The 19,828-nt window shown below is 45.2% G+C and overlaps 1 protein-coding gene across 3 annotated transcripts in view; it reads left to right on the top strand.

Moving 5' to 3' along the window:
- The first annotated feature begins 6,623 nt into the window (after positions 1-6,623).
- Positions 6,624-19,828, top strand: part of si:dkey-21a6.5 (signal peptide, CUB and EGF-like domain-containing protein 3) — a 71,889-nt gene continuing 58,684 nt past the window's right edge. For all 3 annotated transcript variants that reach the window (XR_010017576.1, XM_063045104.1, XM_063045105.1), the window contains exon 1: positions 6,624-6,802. Coding sequence is in view for 2 of the 3 variants with exons in the window: in XM_063045104.1 (XP_062901174.1) it covers positions 6,748-6,802 (55 nt within the window). In the remaining variant the exon portion in view is untranslated. The remainder of the gene's footprint in view (positions 6,803-19,828) is intronic.

Here is a 19,828-nt window from a genome sequence, read left to right on the forward strand (position 1 = left end):
TGGCTACTGGTGCAAAACTCAGATAAGTAAATCAGCTGAGAATGGCAACCAGTAGGGGAGAGGTGTTGGCGCGTGGCCAAGTGGTTAAGGCGTCGGTCTAGTGATTTGAAGGTCGCTAGTTCGAGCCTTGGCTGAGGCAGCGTGTTGTGTCCTTGAGCAAGGCACTTAACCACACATTGCTCTGCGATGACACCAGTGCCAAGCTGTATTGGCCACAGTGCCCTTCCCTTGGACAACATTGGTGACGTGGAGAGGGGAGACTTGCAGCGTGGGCAACTGCCGGTCTTCCATACAACCTTGCCCAGGCCTGCAACCTGGAAACCTTCCAAGGTGCAAATCCATGGTCTCATGAGACTAACGGATGCCTATATAAAAGGGGAGAGGTGAATGGCTGATGGAACCAGAGGCAGAGAGAGGTGGGGGAGAGGAACTTGTGCATGCCTTCAACCAGATGGCATGAACATCAATTCCTCTAACTTCTGGTAATTTCTTCCCTCTTGCCCTTCTCTCTTTTTCCATCCACACTCTGGCTCCCCTCTTACCCCCTCTCTTCTCACCTTCTAATCATCTCCCTCCTTCCCCTTCTCTCACGGTCCACTCTCCTCTCCTATCAGATTCCTTCTTCTTCAGCCCTTTACTTTTTCCACCTATCACCTCCCAGCTTCTTACTTCATTCCTCCCCCGCCCCCCCACCTACTTTCACCCTCATCTGGCTTCAACCATCACCTTCTAGCTTGTGCTCATTCCCCTCCCCCCACCTTTTTATTCCACCTTCTTTCCGCTTCCTATCGAATACTGATGAAGGGTCTCGGCTCTAAACATCAACTCTTCATTCCTCTCCATAGATACTGTCTTACCTGCTGAGTTCCTCCAGCATTTTGCGTGTGTCACTCTGTATTTCCAGCATCTGCAGAATCTCTTGTGTTTATGGGTAAACTGCAGGTGTTTTAGAACCAGGTGGGGGGAAGGGGATGAAGATGGGAGGGGAGGGTAGAGGGAAAGGAGACAAAAAAGGGAGGACCAGATCAGAATTGAAGGGAGATAAGGTGATTGGAGTAGTTTTATTTGTCACATGTACATGGAAACATTGAAACCCACAGAGTAACGTGCTGTTTGTGTCAACAGCCAACATACTCTGAGATGTGCTGGGGGGCAGCCCACAAGGTTTGCCATGGTTCCAGCGCAACATAGCTCACCCACGGCTGACTAACCTTGGGAGTACCTTGATACTTTTATTTTAGTAGTTGCACTTCTTTTGATTTTCACCTGATAGCACTCCTTGCTAGCAGCAATGTTTCCTCACCCTTGAAACATTGTCATCGGATCTTTCACCCCTACCTGAGAGAGCAGACGTATCTTTGTTTGAACATCTTATTGAGAAGGTGGCACCTCTGACGTTGCAGAGCTCTCCGTATTTCCTGCCCTGGGAGAGCAGGAGCTGCCTTGATTTTTGTGTTCATGCTTCAGGGGTGGAGCTTCCACCCCAAAACTTCCAACAAAGCAGCTTGGCAACTTGACGATGAATTGTGAAAGGAGTCGTTCAGACTGAGTTCACCATCAAACAATTGTACCACCAGGCTTCTACATATGTACCATGGAGAGAATTCTGGCAGGCTGCTTCAATGTCTGGTACGAGAGGGGGACTATTGCATAGATTCGAAAGAAGCTACAGAAAGTTGTAACTTTAGTCAGCTCCATCATGGGTACTGGCCTCTGTAGTATCCAAGACATCTTCAAGGAGTGATGCCTTAGAAAGGCATCATTCATCGCAAAGGATCTCCAGCACCCAGGACATGCTCTCTTCTCACTGTTACCATCAGGTAGGAGGTACAGAAGCCTGAAGGCACACACTCAGCGATTCAGGAACAGCTTCTTCCTCTCTGCCATCTGATTCCTAAATGGACACTGAACCCATGAACACTACCTCACCACTTTTTAAAATTACTTCTATTTTGCACTATTTTCAAGGCTAAGGTAAGAGAACCCTAAGGGGAAAGTGATGATAATATGATCAAATTCATCCTGAAATTTGAGAAGGAGAAGTTAAAGTCAGATGTATCAGTATTATAGTGGAGTAAAGGGAATTACAGAAGCATGAGAGGAGTTGGCCAGAATTGATTGGAAAAGAACACTGGCAGGGATGATGGTAGAGCAGCAATGGCCAGAATTTCTAGAAGTAATTCAGAAGGCACAGAATATATACATCCCAATGATGAAGAAATATTCTAAAGAAAAGATGTCACAACAGTCCACAGCTGTTGACAAGAGAAGTCAAAGCCAACATAAAAGTCAAAAAGAGGGCATATAATAAAGCAAAAATTAGTGGGAAGTTAGAGGATTGGGAAGGCAACTAAAAAAGTAATTAAGAAGGTAAAGATGGAACACAAATGTAAGCTGGCCAATAATATTAAAAAAGACACCAAAAGTTTCTTCAGATGCATAAAATGTACAAGAGAGGTGAGAATGGATATTGGACTGCTGGGAAACGATGCTGGAGAGGTAGAAATGGGGGACAACGAAATAGAGGATGAACTGAATAAGTATAAGTCTTCACTATGAAGGACAGGAGCAGAATGGTGGAAGTTCCAGGTGTCAGGGAGCATGAAGTGTGTGAAGTTATCCTTACTAGGGAGAAGGATCTTGGGAAACTGAAAGGTCTGAAGGTAGCTAAGTCACCTGGACCAGATGGTGTACACCCCAGAGTTCTGAAAGAGGTGGCTGAAGAGATTGTGGAGGCATTAGTAATGATCTTTCAAGAATCAATAGATTCTGGAACACTGAAAAAATGCAAATGTCTCTCCACTCTTTAAGAATGGAGAGAAACAGAAGAAAGGAAACTATAGGCCAGTTAGTCTGACCTCAGTGGCTGGTGAGATGTTGGAGTCGATTATTAAGAATGAGGTCTCAGGGTACTTGGAGGCACATGATAAAACAGGTCATAGTCGGCATGGTTTCCTCAAGGGAAATTCTTGCCTGACAAAGCTGTTCGAATTCTTTGAAGAAATAACAAGCAGGATAGACAAAGGAGAATCAGTAGATGTGGTGTATTTGGATTTTCAGAAGGCCTTTGACAAGGTGCCTTACATGAGGCTGCTTAACAAGCTATGAGCCTGTGGTACTACAGGAACAATTCTAGCATGGATAAAGCAGTGGCTGATTGGCAGGAAGCAAAGAGTGGGAATAAAGGGAGCTTTTTCTGGTTGGCTGCTGGTGACTAGCGGTGTTCCACAAGGGTCTGTGTTGGGACTGACGATTCCTTTTACGTTATATGTCTGTGATTTGGATAATGGAATTGATGATTTTGTTGCAAAGTTCGCAGGCGATATGAAGATTGGTGGAGGGACAGGTAATTTTGAGGAAATAGAGAAGCTACAGAAGGACTTAGACAGTTTGGGAGAATGGGCAAAGAAATGGCAGATGGAATGCAATGTTGGAAGTGTGTGGTCATGCACTTTGGTAGAGGAAATTAAAGGGTTGATTATTTTCTAAATGGAGAGAAAATACAAAAAACTGAGATGCAACAGGGTCTAGTGAGTCCTTGTACAGGATTCCCTACAGGTTAATTTGCAGGTTGCGTCTGTGGTGAGGAAGGCAAATGTAATATTAGCATTCATTTCAAGAGGACTAGAATATAAAAGAAAGGATGTAATATTGAGGCTTTATAAAGCACTGGTGATGCCTCATTTGGAATATGGTGAGCAGTTTTGGGACCTTTATCTTAGAAAGGATGTACTGAAACTGGAGAGGGTTCAAAGGAGGTTCACGAAAATTATTCCAGGATTGAATGGCTTGTCATATGAAGAGAGTTTAATGGCTGTGAGCCTGTATTCACTAGAATTCAGAAGAATGTGGGGTGACTTCTTTGAAGACTTTTGAAAAGTGAAAGGCCTTGATAGAGTGGACGTGGAGAGTATGTTTCCTATGGTGGGAGAGTCTAAGACCAGAGGGCACATCCTCAGAATGGAGGGACATCCTTTTAGAACGGAGATGAGGAGGGATTTCTTTAGCCATAGGGTGGTGAATCTGTGGAATTATTTGCCAGAGGCAGCAGCGGAGGCCAAATCTTTATGTATATTTAAGGCAGAGGTTGATAGATTCTTGATTGGTCAGGGCATGAAGGGATATGGGGAGAAGGCAGAAGTTTGGGAATGAGAGGAAAGTTGGACCAGCCATGATGAGATAGTGGAGCAGACTCAATGAACTTTTGAGCTCAATCTACCACGTTATGATCTTGCACCTTATTGTTTACCTGCACTGCACTCCTCTGCAGTGGTTACATTTTATTCTGCATTCTCAGACATCCCACCCTGCAAAAACTTATTTCAGGGAGGTAGCAGCCCCGCCCCCCGCAACCCCATATCCCCCCCCCCCCGTCGACCTCCGAGGATGTATGTAATACTTTATTTAGTGATTTTGTCTGATCTGTAAACCAAGTTAGGTATATGCAGCAAATGTGACATTAAAATATGTACTTGTATTATATTATATTATCACGTTTTTTCTATTACAACTTTAAGCAAGTCTACAGGGAGTTTGGCCTCATCAAGTAGGACATCAATAGAGTAGCTCCTTAGCAGCCAGCCAGCTAGTTTAAATAACATTAGCTATGCTAGTGAACGAATGACACCTGTTAAACTCACCTCAACATGTCTTTTACATTTTAACCCACCATGGGCAATAGAAAAGTCACTGTTGCAAACGAGCAACACTGTCATTATTTTTGAGGTCGACTGTAAAACCCGCCCACAGAGAAAACTGATAGGTCTACTTAGCAGGGGTCCCCAACCTTCTTTGCACCGCGGACTGGTTTAACGTTGACAATATTCTTGCTGACCGGGGGGGGGGGGGGAGGTGTTAATCACAACCGGAATATAGGTGATAAGTCACTTATAAGTGGCTAATACACTCAATTTCGTTTCTAAAAGGGTTTATCTAACGAATTTGATATTAAACACACAGCGCATATTTTCCCCATATGAACATATAAAATGATTGCAACACACCAATATCGCTGAATCAGTGGGAGCCCTGGGCTTGTTTCCCTGCAACAAGATGGTCCCATCGAGGGGTGATGGGAGACAGCGATACTCTAAGGGGGTTCCTTATGTCCAGTCTATTCCACAATTTAGTTTTCGTTGCATTCATTGCAGAAAACCCCGTTTCGCAGCGATATGATGTCGGAAATGGAAACAACGTTTTCAGTGCTTTTGTGGCTATCTTAGGATATTCAGCCTTGACTTTGATCCAGAATGCTAGCAAAGATGTTATGTCAAACATACTTTTCAGCCCACCATCATTCACAAGCTCAAGGAGTTGATCTCCTTCCCGCGCTGACATGGATGATGCACGGGTAATGACCTCGCGTGCGTTCAAGTTCAACAGTGCATGACAGGGAATGAGGAAAGGTGCAAATGACTCATATCATTTCATATCGCCAAATCATATTGTTTCCTCACGGCCCAGTGGTTGGGGACCATTCTCAGCACGAAGAGAGACCAATCAGGATGCTCGCTCTCCCTCTCCCTCTCCCTCTCAAAAAACATCTATTTCCGGGATATTGTATATAATTTCCGGGCGTCAGGGAGCCGCTATCGATATGCGGGGGACTCCCGGAACTTCCGGCAGAGGTGTGATGTCTGCATTCTGTTTTTGATTCACCTTGTATGACTCAATGAACTGTGTAATGAATTGCTCTGTATGAACAGTGTGCAAAACAAGCTTTTCACTATACACAAGACAATAAAAACCAACTCCAGTACCATTGATCTGCCATTTTTAAACGTTTAAATTGAGGTCAGCTCACTTGTCTGCATGCCTCCCTTTAAAAGCAGCCTGGCTCTAGGCCTGTACTTGCTGGACTTCAGATGAATGGGGGTGGGAGTCCCCCCAGTGAACCCTGTCGAATACTGAAAGGCCTGGAAAGGGTGGACATGGAGAGGAGTTGCCCTGTTGTGGGGGGAGTCTAGGACGAGAGGGCACAGCTTCAGAATAGAAGGATGTACCTTTAGAACAGAGATGAGGAGGAATTTCTTTAGCCAGAGGGTGGTGAATCTGTGGAACTTATTGCCACGGGTGGCTGTGGAGGTCAAGTCATTGGGTATATTTAAAGTTGATACTTGATTAGTCAGGGTGTCAAAGGTTATGGGGAGAAGGTATGAGAATGGGTTGAGAGGGAAAATAAATCAGCCGTGATTGAATGACAGAGCAGAGTCGATGGGCCGAATGGATTTATTACGTTCTTATGGTTTTATGGTCAAACGAACCCATTCCACACACGCGTATGCAGGACAGGGGTTCCCAACCTTTTTTCATGGCATGGACCCTCATCATTAATCATGACCCCAGGCTGGGAACCCCTGATACAGGGGAATGTTCTGCCAACAGTTTTTCTGAGGGATATTAGGAATTAAAACTAAAATATTTCTTAAGGTTCATATCCAGATTCCTGTAAACAACATATGTTTTAAAGTAATACTGTTTGCACAGAAGATTTTTCTTGTTCGTGAAGTTCTGCCCTCATTACATCCGCAATAAGTAAACCCCGCCTCCGTTGAGCGAGAAGTGAAATCTGGTTGACATGCGGACTCATCACATGATAGGAATCATATGATATATTCTGTAGACCGACCGTCAGCGCAGTTACAGTGTAGGTGCCAACATAAAGAATTGTCCATAGTCTGACCCAGAGTGAAAAAGAGAGTTTAGTTCACGAGCATCAGCCAAGCGGGACACCAGCTTTTGAAAAATATGAAGCTCCCTGGACAAACACGTTGCTCGCTTCTTATCGTTTTCTCTTCAGTCGGTAAGCAGTTTGTAAAGTTGCAGTTTCTCGTCCCGATGAAAACCCGGACTGGGAATTTCTTTTAGTGTACTTTTTAAAATGTTGCAGCTTCTCCGGAAACAATGTTGAAATGTTTCATAAAACAATTACGTTATCATAAGCACAGAATGCGGAATCGGTTCTCTTTTATGAACAACAGGAAGTTTTTTTTAAAAAAAAGTGTGATTTTAGATTTTGAGCCTCCTTGCAGAGTGAACCGACCCTTTCGTTTCCTAACTTGCTGTTATTTGATGTTACCGACCTGGGAACATCTGCAGGTAAACTTGTACATTGGGAGTATTCAGTAAGTCAACGTTGTCTTGAAGAGTTCGACACACGTTTCCCGATTTATTGCTTAGGTTTTTTGTTGGTGTATGAGGAAAACCCCGTGTATCCTAGCGTGCTGAGGGGTGCTGATAAAGACAACTGGCTGAAATCGGGTCCCGTTGTTTAATATGCTTGCATTCTGGTTATATCAGTAGAGTGACAAAGGAGGAAGTTTATTTCAGACAGGACAGGTGAAAGAACATTCGAAGAGCGCATTCAATAACGATCATATTCCGGCTGGGTAGTTTCCAACCTGATGGCATGAACATCGATTTCTCCTTCCAGTTAAAAAATCCCTCCTCCTCCCCTCTTCTTCCATGCCCCCACCCTGACCTCTTACCTCTTCTCACCTGCTTATCACCTCCCCCTGGTGCCCACCCTTCCCTTCCCTATCAGATTCCTTCCCTCAGGCCTTTCCTGCCCACCTGGTTCACCTATCACCTTCCAGCTAGCCTCTTTCCCCTCCCCCCCTCAGCTTTTTATTCTGGCATCTCCCTCCCTTCCTTTCCAGTCCTGAAGAAGGGTGGTGGCCCGAAGTGTTGACTGTTTATTCATTTCCATCGACGCTCCCTGACCTCTTGAGTTAGTCCAGCATTCTGTGTGTGTGGCTCTGGATTTCCAGCATCTGCAGAATTACTTGCAGTTACTATCAAAAACTTCTTCATTCAGCTGGATTTCCCCAGAGCAGTGGGATTGGATGCTGGGGGGGGGGGGGTTTACATTTGCACCACTCTCCCATGTGATTTACTGCACTTCAGGCCAAAAGTAACTGGCAGGTTATGAATTCCTGCTGTAACCACATAGAGAAGATTTTTGCCAATTTTCTGTTCAACCCACTTCTCTATATGGAGTCATGATCTTTTAAAAAATCTTGTGGGTCAATTACATGACCTGACAGTGGACTTCCTAAATGCTGCTTTCAAACTTGGTTCTTGGTGCCGACAAGTTTAAATTTACTGAATAGAATCAGAATCAGGTTTAATATCACCAACATGCGTTGCAAAATTTGTTGTTTTGTGGCAGCAGTATATTGCAATATATAATAACAAAAAATAAATTACAATAGGAAATATACATTTAAAAATCAATTAAATAAGTAATGCAAAAAGACAAAAAAGGGATAAATAGTGAGGTAATGTTTATGGGTTCATTGTCCATTCAGAAATCTGATGCCGGAGGGGAAGAAGCTGTTCCTAAATTGTTGCGTGTGTGTCTTCAGGCTCCTTAATGGTACCAATGAGAAGAGGACGTGTCCTGGGTGACGGGGGTCCTTAATGATGAATGCTGCCTTTTTGAGGCATTGCCTTTTGAAGGTGTCCTCAATGCCGAGGAGGCGAGTGTTCATGATGGAACTGGCTGAGGTTGTAATTTCCTGATCCTGTGCAGTGGCCCCTCCGTACGGACGGTGATACAACCTGTTCGAATGTCCTCCACAGCACCCTCTTCTTGTGACCTTCTGTTGACTTTTCATTCAGTTTTCATTGTAACGGGTAAACTCATTAACACTTGGTTTTAAGATGGCACTGCTGAAGTTCAACGACGACTTGTTGGTTGCTAATGAAACAAAGAAAACAACTAAATACTTTGTCATTCTGATAAGCAATCACTGCAAAGTTGCCCGTGGCTCCCCACTTGGAGTCCAATTGAATTGCCTGACGGCCTGGCATTTTTGCAGTGTGGGCTGGGGTCTTGTGAGGACAGGATGGTTCTGGCAAGTCCAGACTGGAGTCATATTTCCTCTTTCCTTTTGTAAATTGGAGACATTTTAATGCAGCGGAGCTGAGGTGAGGCAAAGGTGGGGAATTTGACCCCCCCCCGCCCGCCCCAAACCCCAACCTGGTAGATGGCTTCTATTGCAGTAGCTATTTGGAGAAAGCTTGTGTACACAAACTTGTGACCTATACAATGCCTACATTTTATGAACAAAGTTGTGCTGAATTTTCGTTTATGCTGAAGTGGTCTCCTCATCAATAAAATGTGTACCTCAAGTTCAATTTTATTGTCAGCTGACTGTACAACCAAACGGAACAATGTTACTCCAGACCATGGTGCACGCACAAAACATATATCACAAATGGCACATAAAACAAAATATTGCCACACGTAAATTATTAAAATAGAATTCAAAGTGCATGTAGTGCCCAGCACAGGAAAACAGTAAACAGCTTGCTCTCCTAGTGATGTGACCTCAGTGGTGGCAGGGTACTCATTAGTCTCACAGCCTGAGGGAAGAAGATACAGGAAGAGCTTCTTCCCCTCTGCCATCCGATTTGTAAATGGACATTGTCTCCCATTTACAAAAGGAAAGAGGAAATATGACTCCAGCCCAGACTTGCTGCAACCATCTTGGCCCCTCCAAGACCCCAGCCCACACTGCAAAAATGCCAGGCCGTCAGGCAATCCAGTTCAACTCCAACAGGGGAGCCTTCAGTTGGGCATTTACAGGATTCCCTGTGAATGTGGAGCAGCGTATATTAGCCGGATTGTGGAAACCCACATCAAGGAGCATAGGAGGTGTATCCATTTGGGTTACTTGAAGAAATCGGAAGTAGCAGAACATTGCATTTGTAATGGCTGTAGGATTGAATTCAATGGCACAAACCACTGTGCTGTTGCCTATGGGTTTCGGGACCACGTGGTGAAGGAAGCCATTGAATTTAAACTAGAGGAAAAGAATTTTAACAAAGATGAAGGAATTCGATTGTAAACAAATTGGGAGAGCGGGAACCTTGTTGGATGAGGACTAACCAATCAGGAGGGATAGACAACAGGGGTATAAATACCACCGGACTAGACATGCCCAGGCATCATTACTAATGAAGATGGCAGAGTTTGTCATTGAAATGTCGGTTATAATCGATACCTGTACCTATTGGAAGCCCGAGAAGAGTTTCTTCATCATGTATGCCAGGACAGCACTAGATCCTTCCTCACTTTTTAAAATTATTTCTGTTTTTGCACTAATTTTAATTTAACTTCTATATTCTGTAAATGATTTGCTTATTTATATTTTCTATATTATCATGTATTTCATTGTACTGGTGCTGTTAAGTTAACAAATTTCACGACAAATGCTGGTGATATTAAACCTGATTCTGAAGAAGCTGTTGCCTAGTCTGGCAGTCCTGGTCTGTTCAAGACCTAAGGCTGACTGAGCAGCGATGGGTGGGCCGAAAGGCCTGTGCTATGCTGTAATGTGCTGTGTTCGATGCACTTGCACATTTATTGATTGGAATTCTCCGGCTTCTTTATTAGGAAGTCATTCGTAGTGTAAAATGGATGAAAATGGCTTGAACTGAAATGCTGCTGATATTACATTCAGGTTAAAATTGTTTCTGTGTAAAACCTAGTGGCTTGATTCACAAGCATTTTGAGTTGAACTCTTAAAGTCCTTTAACTATTGACCACTTCAGGCTGTTAACAGAGCTAGTGGAAGCCAGGAACCAGGAAAATATGCTGCCCCTGGAAGAATGTGGTACAGCCCTATACTGGGTCTCATACCGGTGCAGCTAATACAGCTGCTGTCTGGCAGTTCCAATGACTGGAGCTCGGTCTGAACCTGCGGTTCTGGTGACCCGGGCTCGGTCTGAACCTGCGATTCCGGTGACCCGGGCTCGGCCTGAGACGGTGACCCGGGCTCGGTCTGACCCTGCATTTCTCTGTGGAGTTTGCATATTCTCCCTGAGACCCTGGGTACATGTCTGTGAATTTCCTGGATGTAAATTGACACTGGTGAATGGGTGAGTTATAGAATCTGGGTGAGATACTGAGGGGATAGTGGAGACAATAAGGGGGAGGGGGTTAGTGCAAATGGATGCTTGATAACCTGTTCAAAGTAAATTTTATTACCTAAATTTTTACTGTATATGTTACCATATACTAACTTGAGATTCATTTCTTGCATCCATTTACAGATAAATAAAGAAATATAATTGAATTTATGGTGGGGGGAACCATACACATAACGAATGTATAAAAGAACACATTATGCAAATAAAAATTAATAGTGAGAACATGTGTTGTAAAGTGTCTTTGAAAGTGAGCCTGGAGGTGATGGAGTCAGCTCAGTGTTGTGTTGAGTGAAGTTATCCACACCAGCTCAGGAGCTCGATGTTTGTGAGGTAATAACTGTTCCTGAACCTGGAGGTGTGCGACCTAAGGCCAAATGCTCTGTTCCCATATGATTCTTTAGAAATTGCCGGAAATCTTCAGCAAGTTCGGTAATATTTATAGAGAATGAAATGGTTAACATTATTTTGGTGTTGATATCTCCTAACACCACCCCAACACGCTCGGAGAGCAGGTCTGTAGACGTGCGGAGGAGGGGGGGGGGAGGGGTGTCGAGCAAGGCAATTTCTGTGGTAGGGTGGTGGCTAAGGAAAGGTGTAATGCAGACTAGTGCTGATTAGAACAGGGTACTGAGGTTTGTTGATCTGTCTCAAAGAGAGAAGCTTCTGGGTTTGTGAGCTGTGGAACGTTACAGTTGATGAAATCTGATTAAGTGGAGAACTAACTCCCTTCATGGAGAATTAATTGACCCTTCTTGCTGAAGGGTCTCTGCCTGAAATGTCGACTGTACTGTTTTTCCATAGATGCTGCCTGGTCTGCTGAGTTCCTCCAGCATTTTTGTGCGTGTTGTTTTGGATTTCCAGCGTCTGCAGATTTTCTCCTGTTTGTTAACGCAGAACGCCGGGAAAGTTCCGTCAGGTCAGCTGGAATCTGCGGAGAGTGGGGGGTGGGGGGGATAAATGGGAGCTGTATCAGAATCAGCCACGAAGTGAGAGGCAAAAACTAACCGCAGAAGCTGGAAATCTGAAACAAAAGCACAAAATGTTACTGGAAACACTCAGCAGACCGGGGAAAAACCAACCGCCAACATGCCAAACTCACTCCTATCCACCCCGCCTCCTCAAGAATCCCAGCGTGATTCTGCCAACAACAGTGGTGTCATTGGCAAATTTGTAGATGGCATTTGAGCTGTGCTTAGCCAGGCAGTCCGGAGTCCCCAAACTTTTTCATGCCGTGGACCTCTACCATTAATCAAAGGGGTCTGAGACCTGAGGTTGGGAACCCCTGGTATAGAGAGTAGAATGTGCAGCAAGTAGACAGGCAATGGTTTGCATCACTAATCATGAGTTATATATTGAGCAACTTCTCGAATCTTGCCTGTAAAGAAAGAATGGTAGTGGTGGGGGTTGTGCGCTTTGCAGAGTGGCCTTTTTCCCTTATCCCTGTGGGTCCGGTGTATGTTGCCGGGTGCATCCCAGAGCACTTGCTGTTAGGCCTGGGAACATTCTGGTCAGGAACGCTCCGTCCTTCTAGAAGAGCATACATTTGAATAGAACAAATGGCCTCTGGTGTTTTGAACCTGCAGTATTCCAGCTGCAACTGATGTTTGTGTGTGATCCAGATCCCCCTGGTGACACACACACAGAATGTTGGAGGAACTCAGCATGTCAGGCAGCATCTATGGAGAGGTATATACAGTCGATGTTTCAGGCAGAGACACTTCATTAGGACTGGAAAGGAAGGGAGAATAAGAAAGTGGAGGGTGGGAGGAGGAGAGGAACAAGTTGGCCAGTGATCGGTTAAACTACGTGAAGGGAAGATGGGTGGGGGAGGAGGGATGGGGAATGGCTGGGAAGTTTAGGTGGAAAAGGTAAGGTGCTGAAGAAGGAATCTGATAGGAAAAGAGAGTAGATCATGGGAGAATGGGAGGGAAGCGGCAACAGAGAGAAGGTGAGGAGAAGAGAAGGGATAAGAGGGGAGCTGAAATGGAAAAAGAGAGGAGGAGGAGAAATTAAGAAATTACAGGAAGGTAGAGAAATTGAGATTCATGACTTTAGGTTGGAGGCGGCCTAGACGGAATATGAGATGTTGCTTCTCCAACCTGAGGGTGGCCTCATCGTGGTAGTAGAGGAGGTCGTAGGCTGATGTGTGAGAATGGGAAGTAGAATTAAAATGAGTGGGCACTGGGAAGTTCCATCTGTTGTGGTAAAACAGAGTCCTTTCATGTTGAATTGTTGGCGATGAACTAGTAGAAACCAGCACTGCTCTTCCCGTCCCGGGAAGGACTATTCCAACAGGTGAAGAACAACAACCTCGTCCTTGGCACAACCTTGAGCAGTTGGTAATGTCCTTGAGCTCCCAAATTTCCTGGAAGAGGGGAAAAGATGTACTGATCAGCAGGCAAATTGGTCATTGTAAGTTGTCCCATGATTAGACAGGATTAAATCGGAGATTACTGAGCAAGCAGCTCAAAGGGCTGGCAGTGTCTGTTCCACACCCTATCTCAATAAGTTAGCCTGTTGGTCATTCTTGACCTCTCCTGCTAAACCACTCTTGAAGCCTGTCACTTGCCAAGGTGGATAACATTACAACATAGCCTATCCCATCCCAGATGCTTTGTTTTGCAAAGATAAACTTAATTCATAATAAAAAATATTCACCAGAATAAACCATTCAATGCCTTTTCATTCTTGACGTCATAGCTGATGCTTTCCGTACTGCTCTGGTACGTATATGGACATCAATAACACGCTGTGTTTGGCAGACATACTTCATTTCAAACATGTCTGTAGAAATGTGTGTATGTATGGTTCATACAGTGCTTCTAGTTCAAGTAATACACCTTTAAATTGAACGATCCGTTTCTTATTTGGGAAAACACCTCTGAGGTCATGGCCCCTTGTATACTGTGAAAGAGGAGGAGCAGCCAAAGACCTTTTTGGGTTCCTACGTTGTTTTATCTGAAATAGCCACTCCTTACCCAGGCTGATGCACAATGCCTGTTAAAAGATTCTTGGGTAAGTATACGGATGTAAGAAAAGTGGATGGTTATGGGCTGTGTAGGGAGGAAGGGTTAGATTGATTGTGGAGTAGGTTTACCTAGGAAGACACCGCATCGTGGGCCAAAGGGCCTGTACTGGGCTTTACTTTATTTACCCCATGTTCTGTCTGTAAGGTGTTTGTACATTCTGCATGGGTCCCCTCCAGGTGCTCTGGTTTCCTCCCACGTTCCACAGAGATACAGGTTTGTATGTTAGTTGGTTACATGGGTGTAATAGGATGATGCGAGTCTGTTGGGCTGGGAGTAAACTAAGCAGTAACCGGGCATCAGTACCATAGAAGCTGAGGGCAAGTCCATCGTAGGCAAGGCTCTCCCACCACTGAGCACACCCACATGGAAAGCAGCATCCATCACCAGAGACCCCCACCACCCAGGCCATGCTCTCCCCTCGCTTCTGCCATCAGGAAGGAGGTTCAAGACCCACACTGCCAGGTTCATGAACAGTCATTACTCCTCAACCATCAGGCTCTTGAACCAAAGGGGATAACTTCACTCCCCCCAACACTCCTACAACCTAAGGACTCACTTTCAAGGAATCTTCAGCACATGTTCTCGATATTTATTGCTTATTATTATTTCATTTCCCCCCCCCCCACTTATATTTGCAGTTTGTTGCTTTTTTTGTGTATTGGTTGTTTGTCTGTCCTGTTGGGAGTAGGTTTCCATTGATTCTATTGTGTTTTTAGTATTTACTGTGAAAGCCTGCAAAAAAAATCTGCATGGTAGTTTACTTTGAACTCTGATTTGAACTTTGAAACATACAGTGAAATGCATAGGTTTTTTTGCTTCTTTGTACTTACTGAAAATGAATCTCAGGGTTGTAAATGGTGACTTTGATAATAAATTTACTTGGAAGTGATCATTCTCTTGACCTGCACCTTGTCAAAACTAGCTTCCTTAGCGATACAAACTTTGGGAGTTTAAATAATCCTATTTCGCATTGCTGCAAAAGATCAACAATAGAGTGAATAATTATCACATGTGGGGAGCTCCTGAATGTAATCTGTGATCAAATAGGCATGGGGTAAATTAAAACTGCTGTTACAAAATAGATAAATATTTATTCTGGAATTAGTTAAAGTTAAAAACGAAGAACAATGCTGGACCTTGTCCCCTGTAGTCAGGATCTGTTGTAATGTGACCTGGGGTACATAATGAGATGCAGATCTCACAAGTATTCTCTGTAAACTTGCTGCTATCTTTCACAAAATAATGCTGGAAAGAACAAAGAACAGATGTGTAGAAAGATCACAATGACTGGAGTAGTGGGACATTGTGTGAGCCATGATTGCCAAATGGTCTTCTGTTTATTTCAGAAACTTTACTCAATATGTATATAAGAAAAGGATGTAAACGTTTTACATTGTTAGTGTCATATGATCAGTGCATTCAGTAGTGTTAACACTTTTTAAACCATAGCACCATTGCCACTTGTGTGGTCCCCTGGGGGTGATGTACTGTTTCAATGTTTGAGGGGTTTTCCCACTGGAGTCAGTCCCCCCTTGTCCTGTAGTGAGGTGACCTTAGTGTGATGGATATTCACTTTCCAGGGCTTTCTAGCACAGCAGCGTGACCTTTCCAAAGGTCAGAGATGTTAGTGACAGTTAAACTTCTAACCGATATTCCTTCCTCAGTTTTTTATTGTGAACAGTGTAGCCTTGTAGGCCTGTGTTTAATCAGCAGAAGACAATGGCCTGTATCAAACCAGACGACAATGGCTAAGTTATTTTGCTCATGGAAGTTTGCAGAGCAGACTGATGTTGTCACATAGCACATCAAACAAGGTTCACAGTTGTAGCTCCGGTCAATAGTCGAGACGTTTGCGTACTCAGCGTCCACCCTCACGGCATTAATTTTGAGTGTCTGACAAAATATCACATGCAGGTAATGTACTGTTTTGCTACTAGTTGACAAATATTAGAAAGCTTTGGGGATTGTTAGGAATGACGGCCAGGGTGACAGAAAGAAGAACTAGAATTCATTTCTCAAACTTCAGTTTCTGTGATGGATGACTCAATCGTCTGTAACTCGTTGGTATGTTCTTCTAGTTTCTAAGAATTGTACCTGTGTTTGAAAATCTTTAGTGTTTGTCAATCTTTTGTAATAAAACTGCTGAACGGATACTGACTCGGATCTTGTCTGTATCCTCCAAATATCCGGACCTGCCTCTCGGTTGTTTTGCACTACCTTACTTCCCATTTTTCTATTTATGATTTATAATTAAAATTTTTAATATTTACTAATTTTAACTATTTTAAATATTTTTAATATTTAATATTTGTAATCCAGGGAGTATGAAGCGCAGAATCAAATATTGCTGTGATGATTGTATGTTCTACTACCAATTGTTTGGTGACAATAAAGTATAAAGTAAAGTAAAATAATTCAGAAATCTTATATAAATTAGAAATCTGTGAGTTTTAAATGTGTGTTAAGAACTATTTGTCTAAATTTAAACATGCGTCATGAATATTAAGTTCAGTGAAACCATCTCTCACTGCTCCCCATCTGTAATTTCTTCGGCTCTTCAACTTTTCGACCACACTTTGACTCAAACTCGCTATCACAGCCATGTATCCTTTCTTGGAACGTGCCTCCGTCGCCAACTTACTCCAGTTGGCTTTAGGATTCGTTTCCAAGCCTCTCAATTTGGACCTTCTGAGGATCCCAGGTACTCACATTTTATTGACTCTGCCTCTCGCCGCTTCTCCCGTCAAGCTCTGAAGGCGACGCTCTCCGCCATGAGGAGGTACTTGGTGTCCCTATCCCAGACCCTTCCACACCTTCCGGACACTTTCTTCGCCGTCTGTAATGGTCCTACCCGTTATTTCATCCTCCGTCGGATCCACGCCTGCAATCGCCGTTTTTTTGACTTTGTCATGTTAGGCAAAGATCGCAAGATCTTACATCTACGGACTCCAGAGCCTGCCGGCCCCGACGCTAGCAGGCATGAACTTTCAATTGCGGCCCCTGCCATTGATCTCGGCGGCTCCAATACCTCAGGACATATTCAAAACCCGGACTCCAGCAACGACCATGGACACATTCGAAGTGATTACGCAACCACCAACTGCGACTCCAGCCTTGACTCCAGGCCGGGTCTTTATGTGCTGCTGTTGTGACTCCCGTCTCCCCTTACCCCACCACCACTCCGCAGCCCCGTCTTCCTCAGATCCCACCGTCAACTCCTGGGCCCTCAGAGGCTCCATCTTCCTCTCACCCCAACCCTCCCCTCTCCACTGACACCACAAGCCTCCCCCCTCCCCCCTCTGATCCCAGCTCTCATCCGTGCCGGGTCTTTACCATCCCCTCCGACCTTCAACTGTCGGAGGCAGAATGCTGTGTCCTCAGTAAGGGCCTCACCTTTGTCCCCCTTCGCCCACACCTCAGCGAGTTCCGTGTTCGCCACGATGCGGAACTTTTCTTCCGCCGTCTCCGTCTCCGAGCCTACTTCTTCGGCAAGGACTCTTCCACCCCCACCGATGACCCCTTCTCCCGTCTTCAACCCTCCTCTTCTTCATGGACACCCCGCTCTGGTCTTCTGCCTGCTCTGGATCTCTTTATTGCTAACTGCCGACGGGACATCAACCGTCTCGACTTCACCGCACCTTGTCCCCATTCCAACCTCACTCCTTCGGAACGCTCTGCTCTCCACTCCCTCCGCACTAATCCTAACATTATTATTAAACCCGCCGATAAGGGGGGTGCTGTTGTAGTCTGGCGTACTGACCTCTACCTTGCCGAGGCACAGCGACAACTCGCGGATACCTCCTCTTATTTACCCCTCGATCGTGACCCCACTAAGGAGCACCAGCCCATTGTCTCCCACACTATCAACGACTTTATCCGCTCAGGGGATCTCCCATCCACTGCTACCAACCTTATAGTTCCCACACCCCGCACTTCCCATTTCTACCTCCTACCCAAGATCCACAAACCTGCCTGTCCTGGCCGACCTATTGTTTCAGCTTGCTCCTGCCCCACCGAACTCGTTTCTGCATACCTCGACACTGTTTTATCACCCCTTGTTCAATCCCTTCCGACCTATGTTCGTGACACTTCTCACGCTCTTAAACTTTTCGATGATTTTAAGTTCCCTGGCCCCCACCGCTTTATTTTCACCATGGATGTCCAGTCCTTATATACTTCCATCCCCCATCAGGAAGGTCTCAAAGCTCTACGCTTCTTTTTGGATTCCAGACCTAATCAGTTCCCCTCTACCACCACTCTGCTCCGTCTAGCGGAATTAGTCCTTACTCTTAATAATTTCTCCTTTTGCTCCTCCCATTTCCTCCAAACTAAAGGTGTAGCTATGGGCACCCGTATGGGTCCTAGCTATGCCTGCCTTTTTGTTGGGTTTGTGGAACAATCTATGTTCCGTGCCTATTCTGGTATCTGTCCCCCACTTTTCCTTCGCTACATCGACGACTGCATTGGCGCTGCTTCCTGCACGCATGCAGAACTCGTTGACTTTATTAACTTTGCCTCCAACTTTCACCCTGCCCTCAAGTTTACCTGGTCCATTTCCGACACCTCCCTCCCCTTTCTAGATCTTTCTGTCTCTGTCTCTGGAGACAGCTTATCCACTGATGTCTACTATAAGCCTACTGACTCTCACAGCTATCTGGACTATTCCTCTTCTCACCCTGTCTCTTGCAAAAATGCCATCCCCTTCTCGCAATTCCTCCGTCTCCGCCGCATTTGCTCTCAGGATGAGGCTTTTCATTCTAGGACGAGGGAGATGTCTTCATTTTTTAAAGAAAGGGGCTTCCCTTCCTCCACTATCAACTCTGCTCTTAAACGCATCTCCCCCATTTCACGTACATCTGCTCTCACTCCATCCTCCCACCACCCCATTAGGAATAGGGTTCCCCTGGTCCTCACCTACCACCCCACCAGCCTCCGGGTCCAACATATTATTCTCCGTAACTTCCGCCACCTCCAACGGGATCCCACCACTAAGCACATCTTTCCCTCCCCGCCTCTCTCTGCATTCCGCAGGGATCGCTCCCTACACAACTCCCTTGTCCATTCGTCCCCCCCATCCCTCCCCACTGATCTCCCTCCTGGCACTTATCCGTGTAAGCGGAACAAGTGCTACACATGCCCTTACACTTCCTCCCTTACCACCATTCAGGGCCCCAAACAGTCCTTCCAGGTGAGGCATCACTTCACCTGTGAGTCGACTGGGGTGATATACTGCGTCCGGTGCTCCCGATGTGGCCTTTTATGTATTGGTGAGACCTGACACAGACAGGGAGACCGCTTTGCTGAACATCTACGCTCTGTCCGCCAGAGAAAGCAGGATCTCCCAGTGGCCAAACATTTTAATTCCACATCCCATTCCCATTCTGACATGTCTATCCACGGCCTCCTCTACTGTAAAGATGAAGCCACACTCAGGTTGGAGGAACAACACCTTATATTCCGTCTGGGTAGCCTCCAACCTGATGGCATGAACATTGACTTCTCTAACTTCCGCTAGGCCCCACCTCCCCCTCGTACCCCAGCTGTTACTCATTTTTATGCACACATTCTTTCTCTCACTCTCCTTTTTCTCCCTCTGTCCCTCTGAATATACCTCTTGCCCATCCTCTGGGTCACCCCCCCCCCCGTCTTTCTTCCTGGACCTCCTGTCCCATGATCCTCTCGTATCCCCTTTTGCCTATCACCTGTCCAGCTCTCGGCTCTATCCCTCCCCCTCCTGTCTTCTCCTATCATTTTGGATCTCCCCCTCCCCCTCCAGCTTTCAAATCCCTTACTCACTCTTCCTTCAGTTAGTCCTGACGAAGGGTCTCGGCCTGAAACGTCGACTGCGCCTCTTCCTATAG

The sequence above is a fragment of the Mobula hypostoma genome, chromosome 4 (genome assembly GCF_963921235.1).
Source record: "Mobula hypostoma chromosome 4, sMobHyp1.1, whole genome shotgun sequence".
Classification (NCBI taxonomy): Eukaryota; Metazoa; Chordata; class Chondrichthyes; order Myliobatiformes; family Myliobatidae; genus Mobula; species Mobula hypostoma.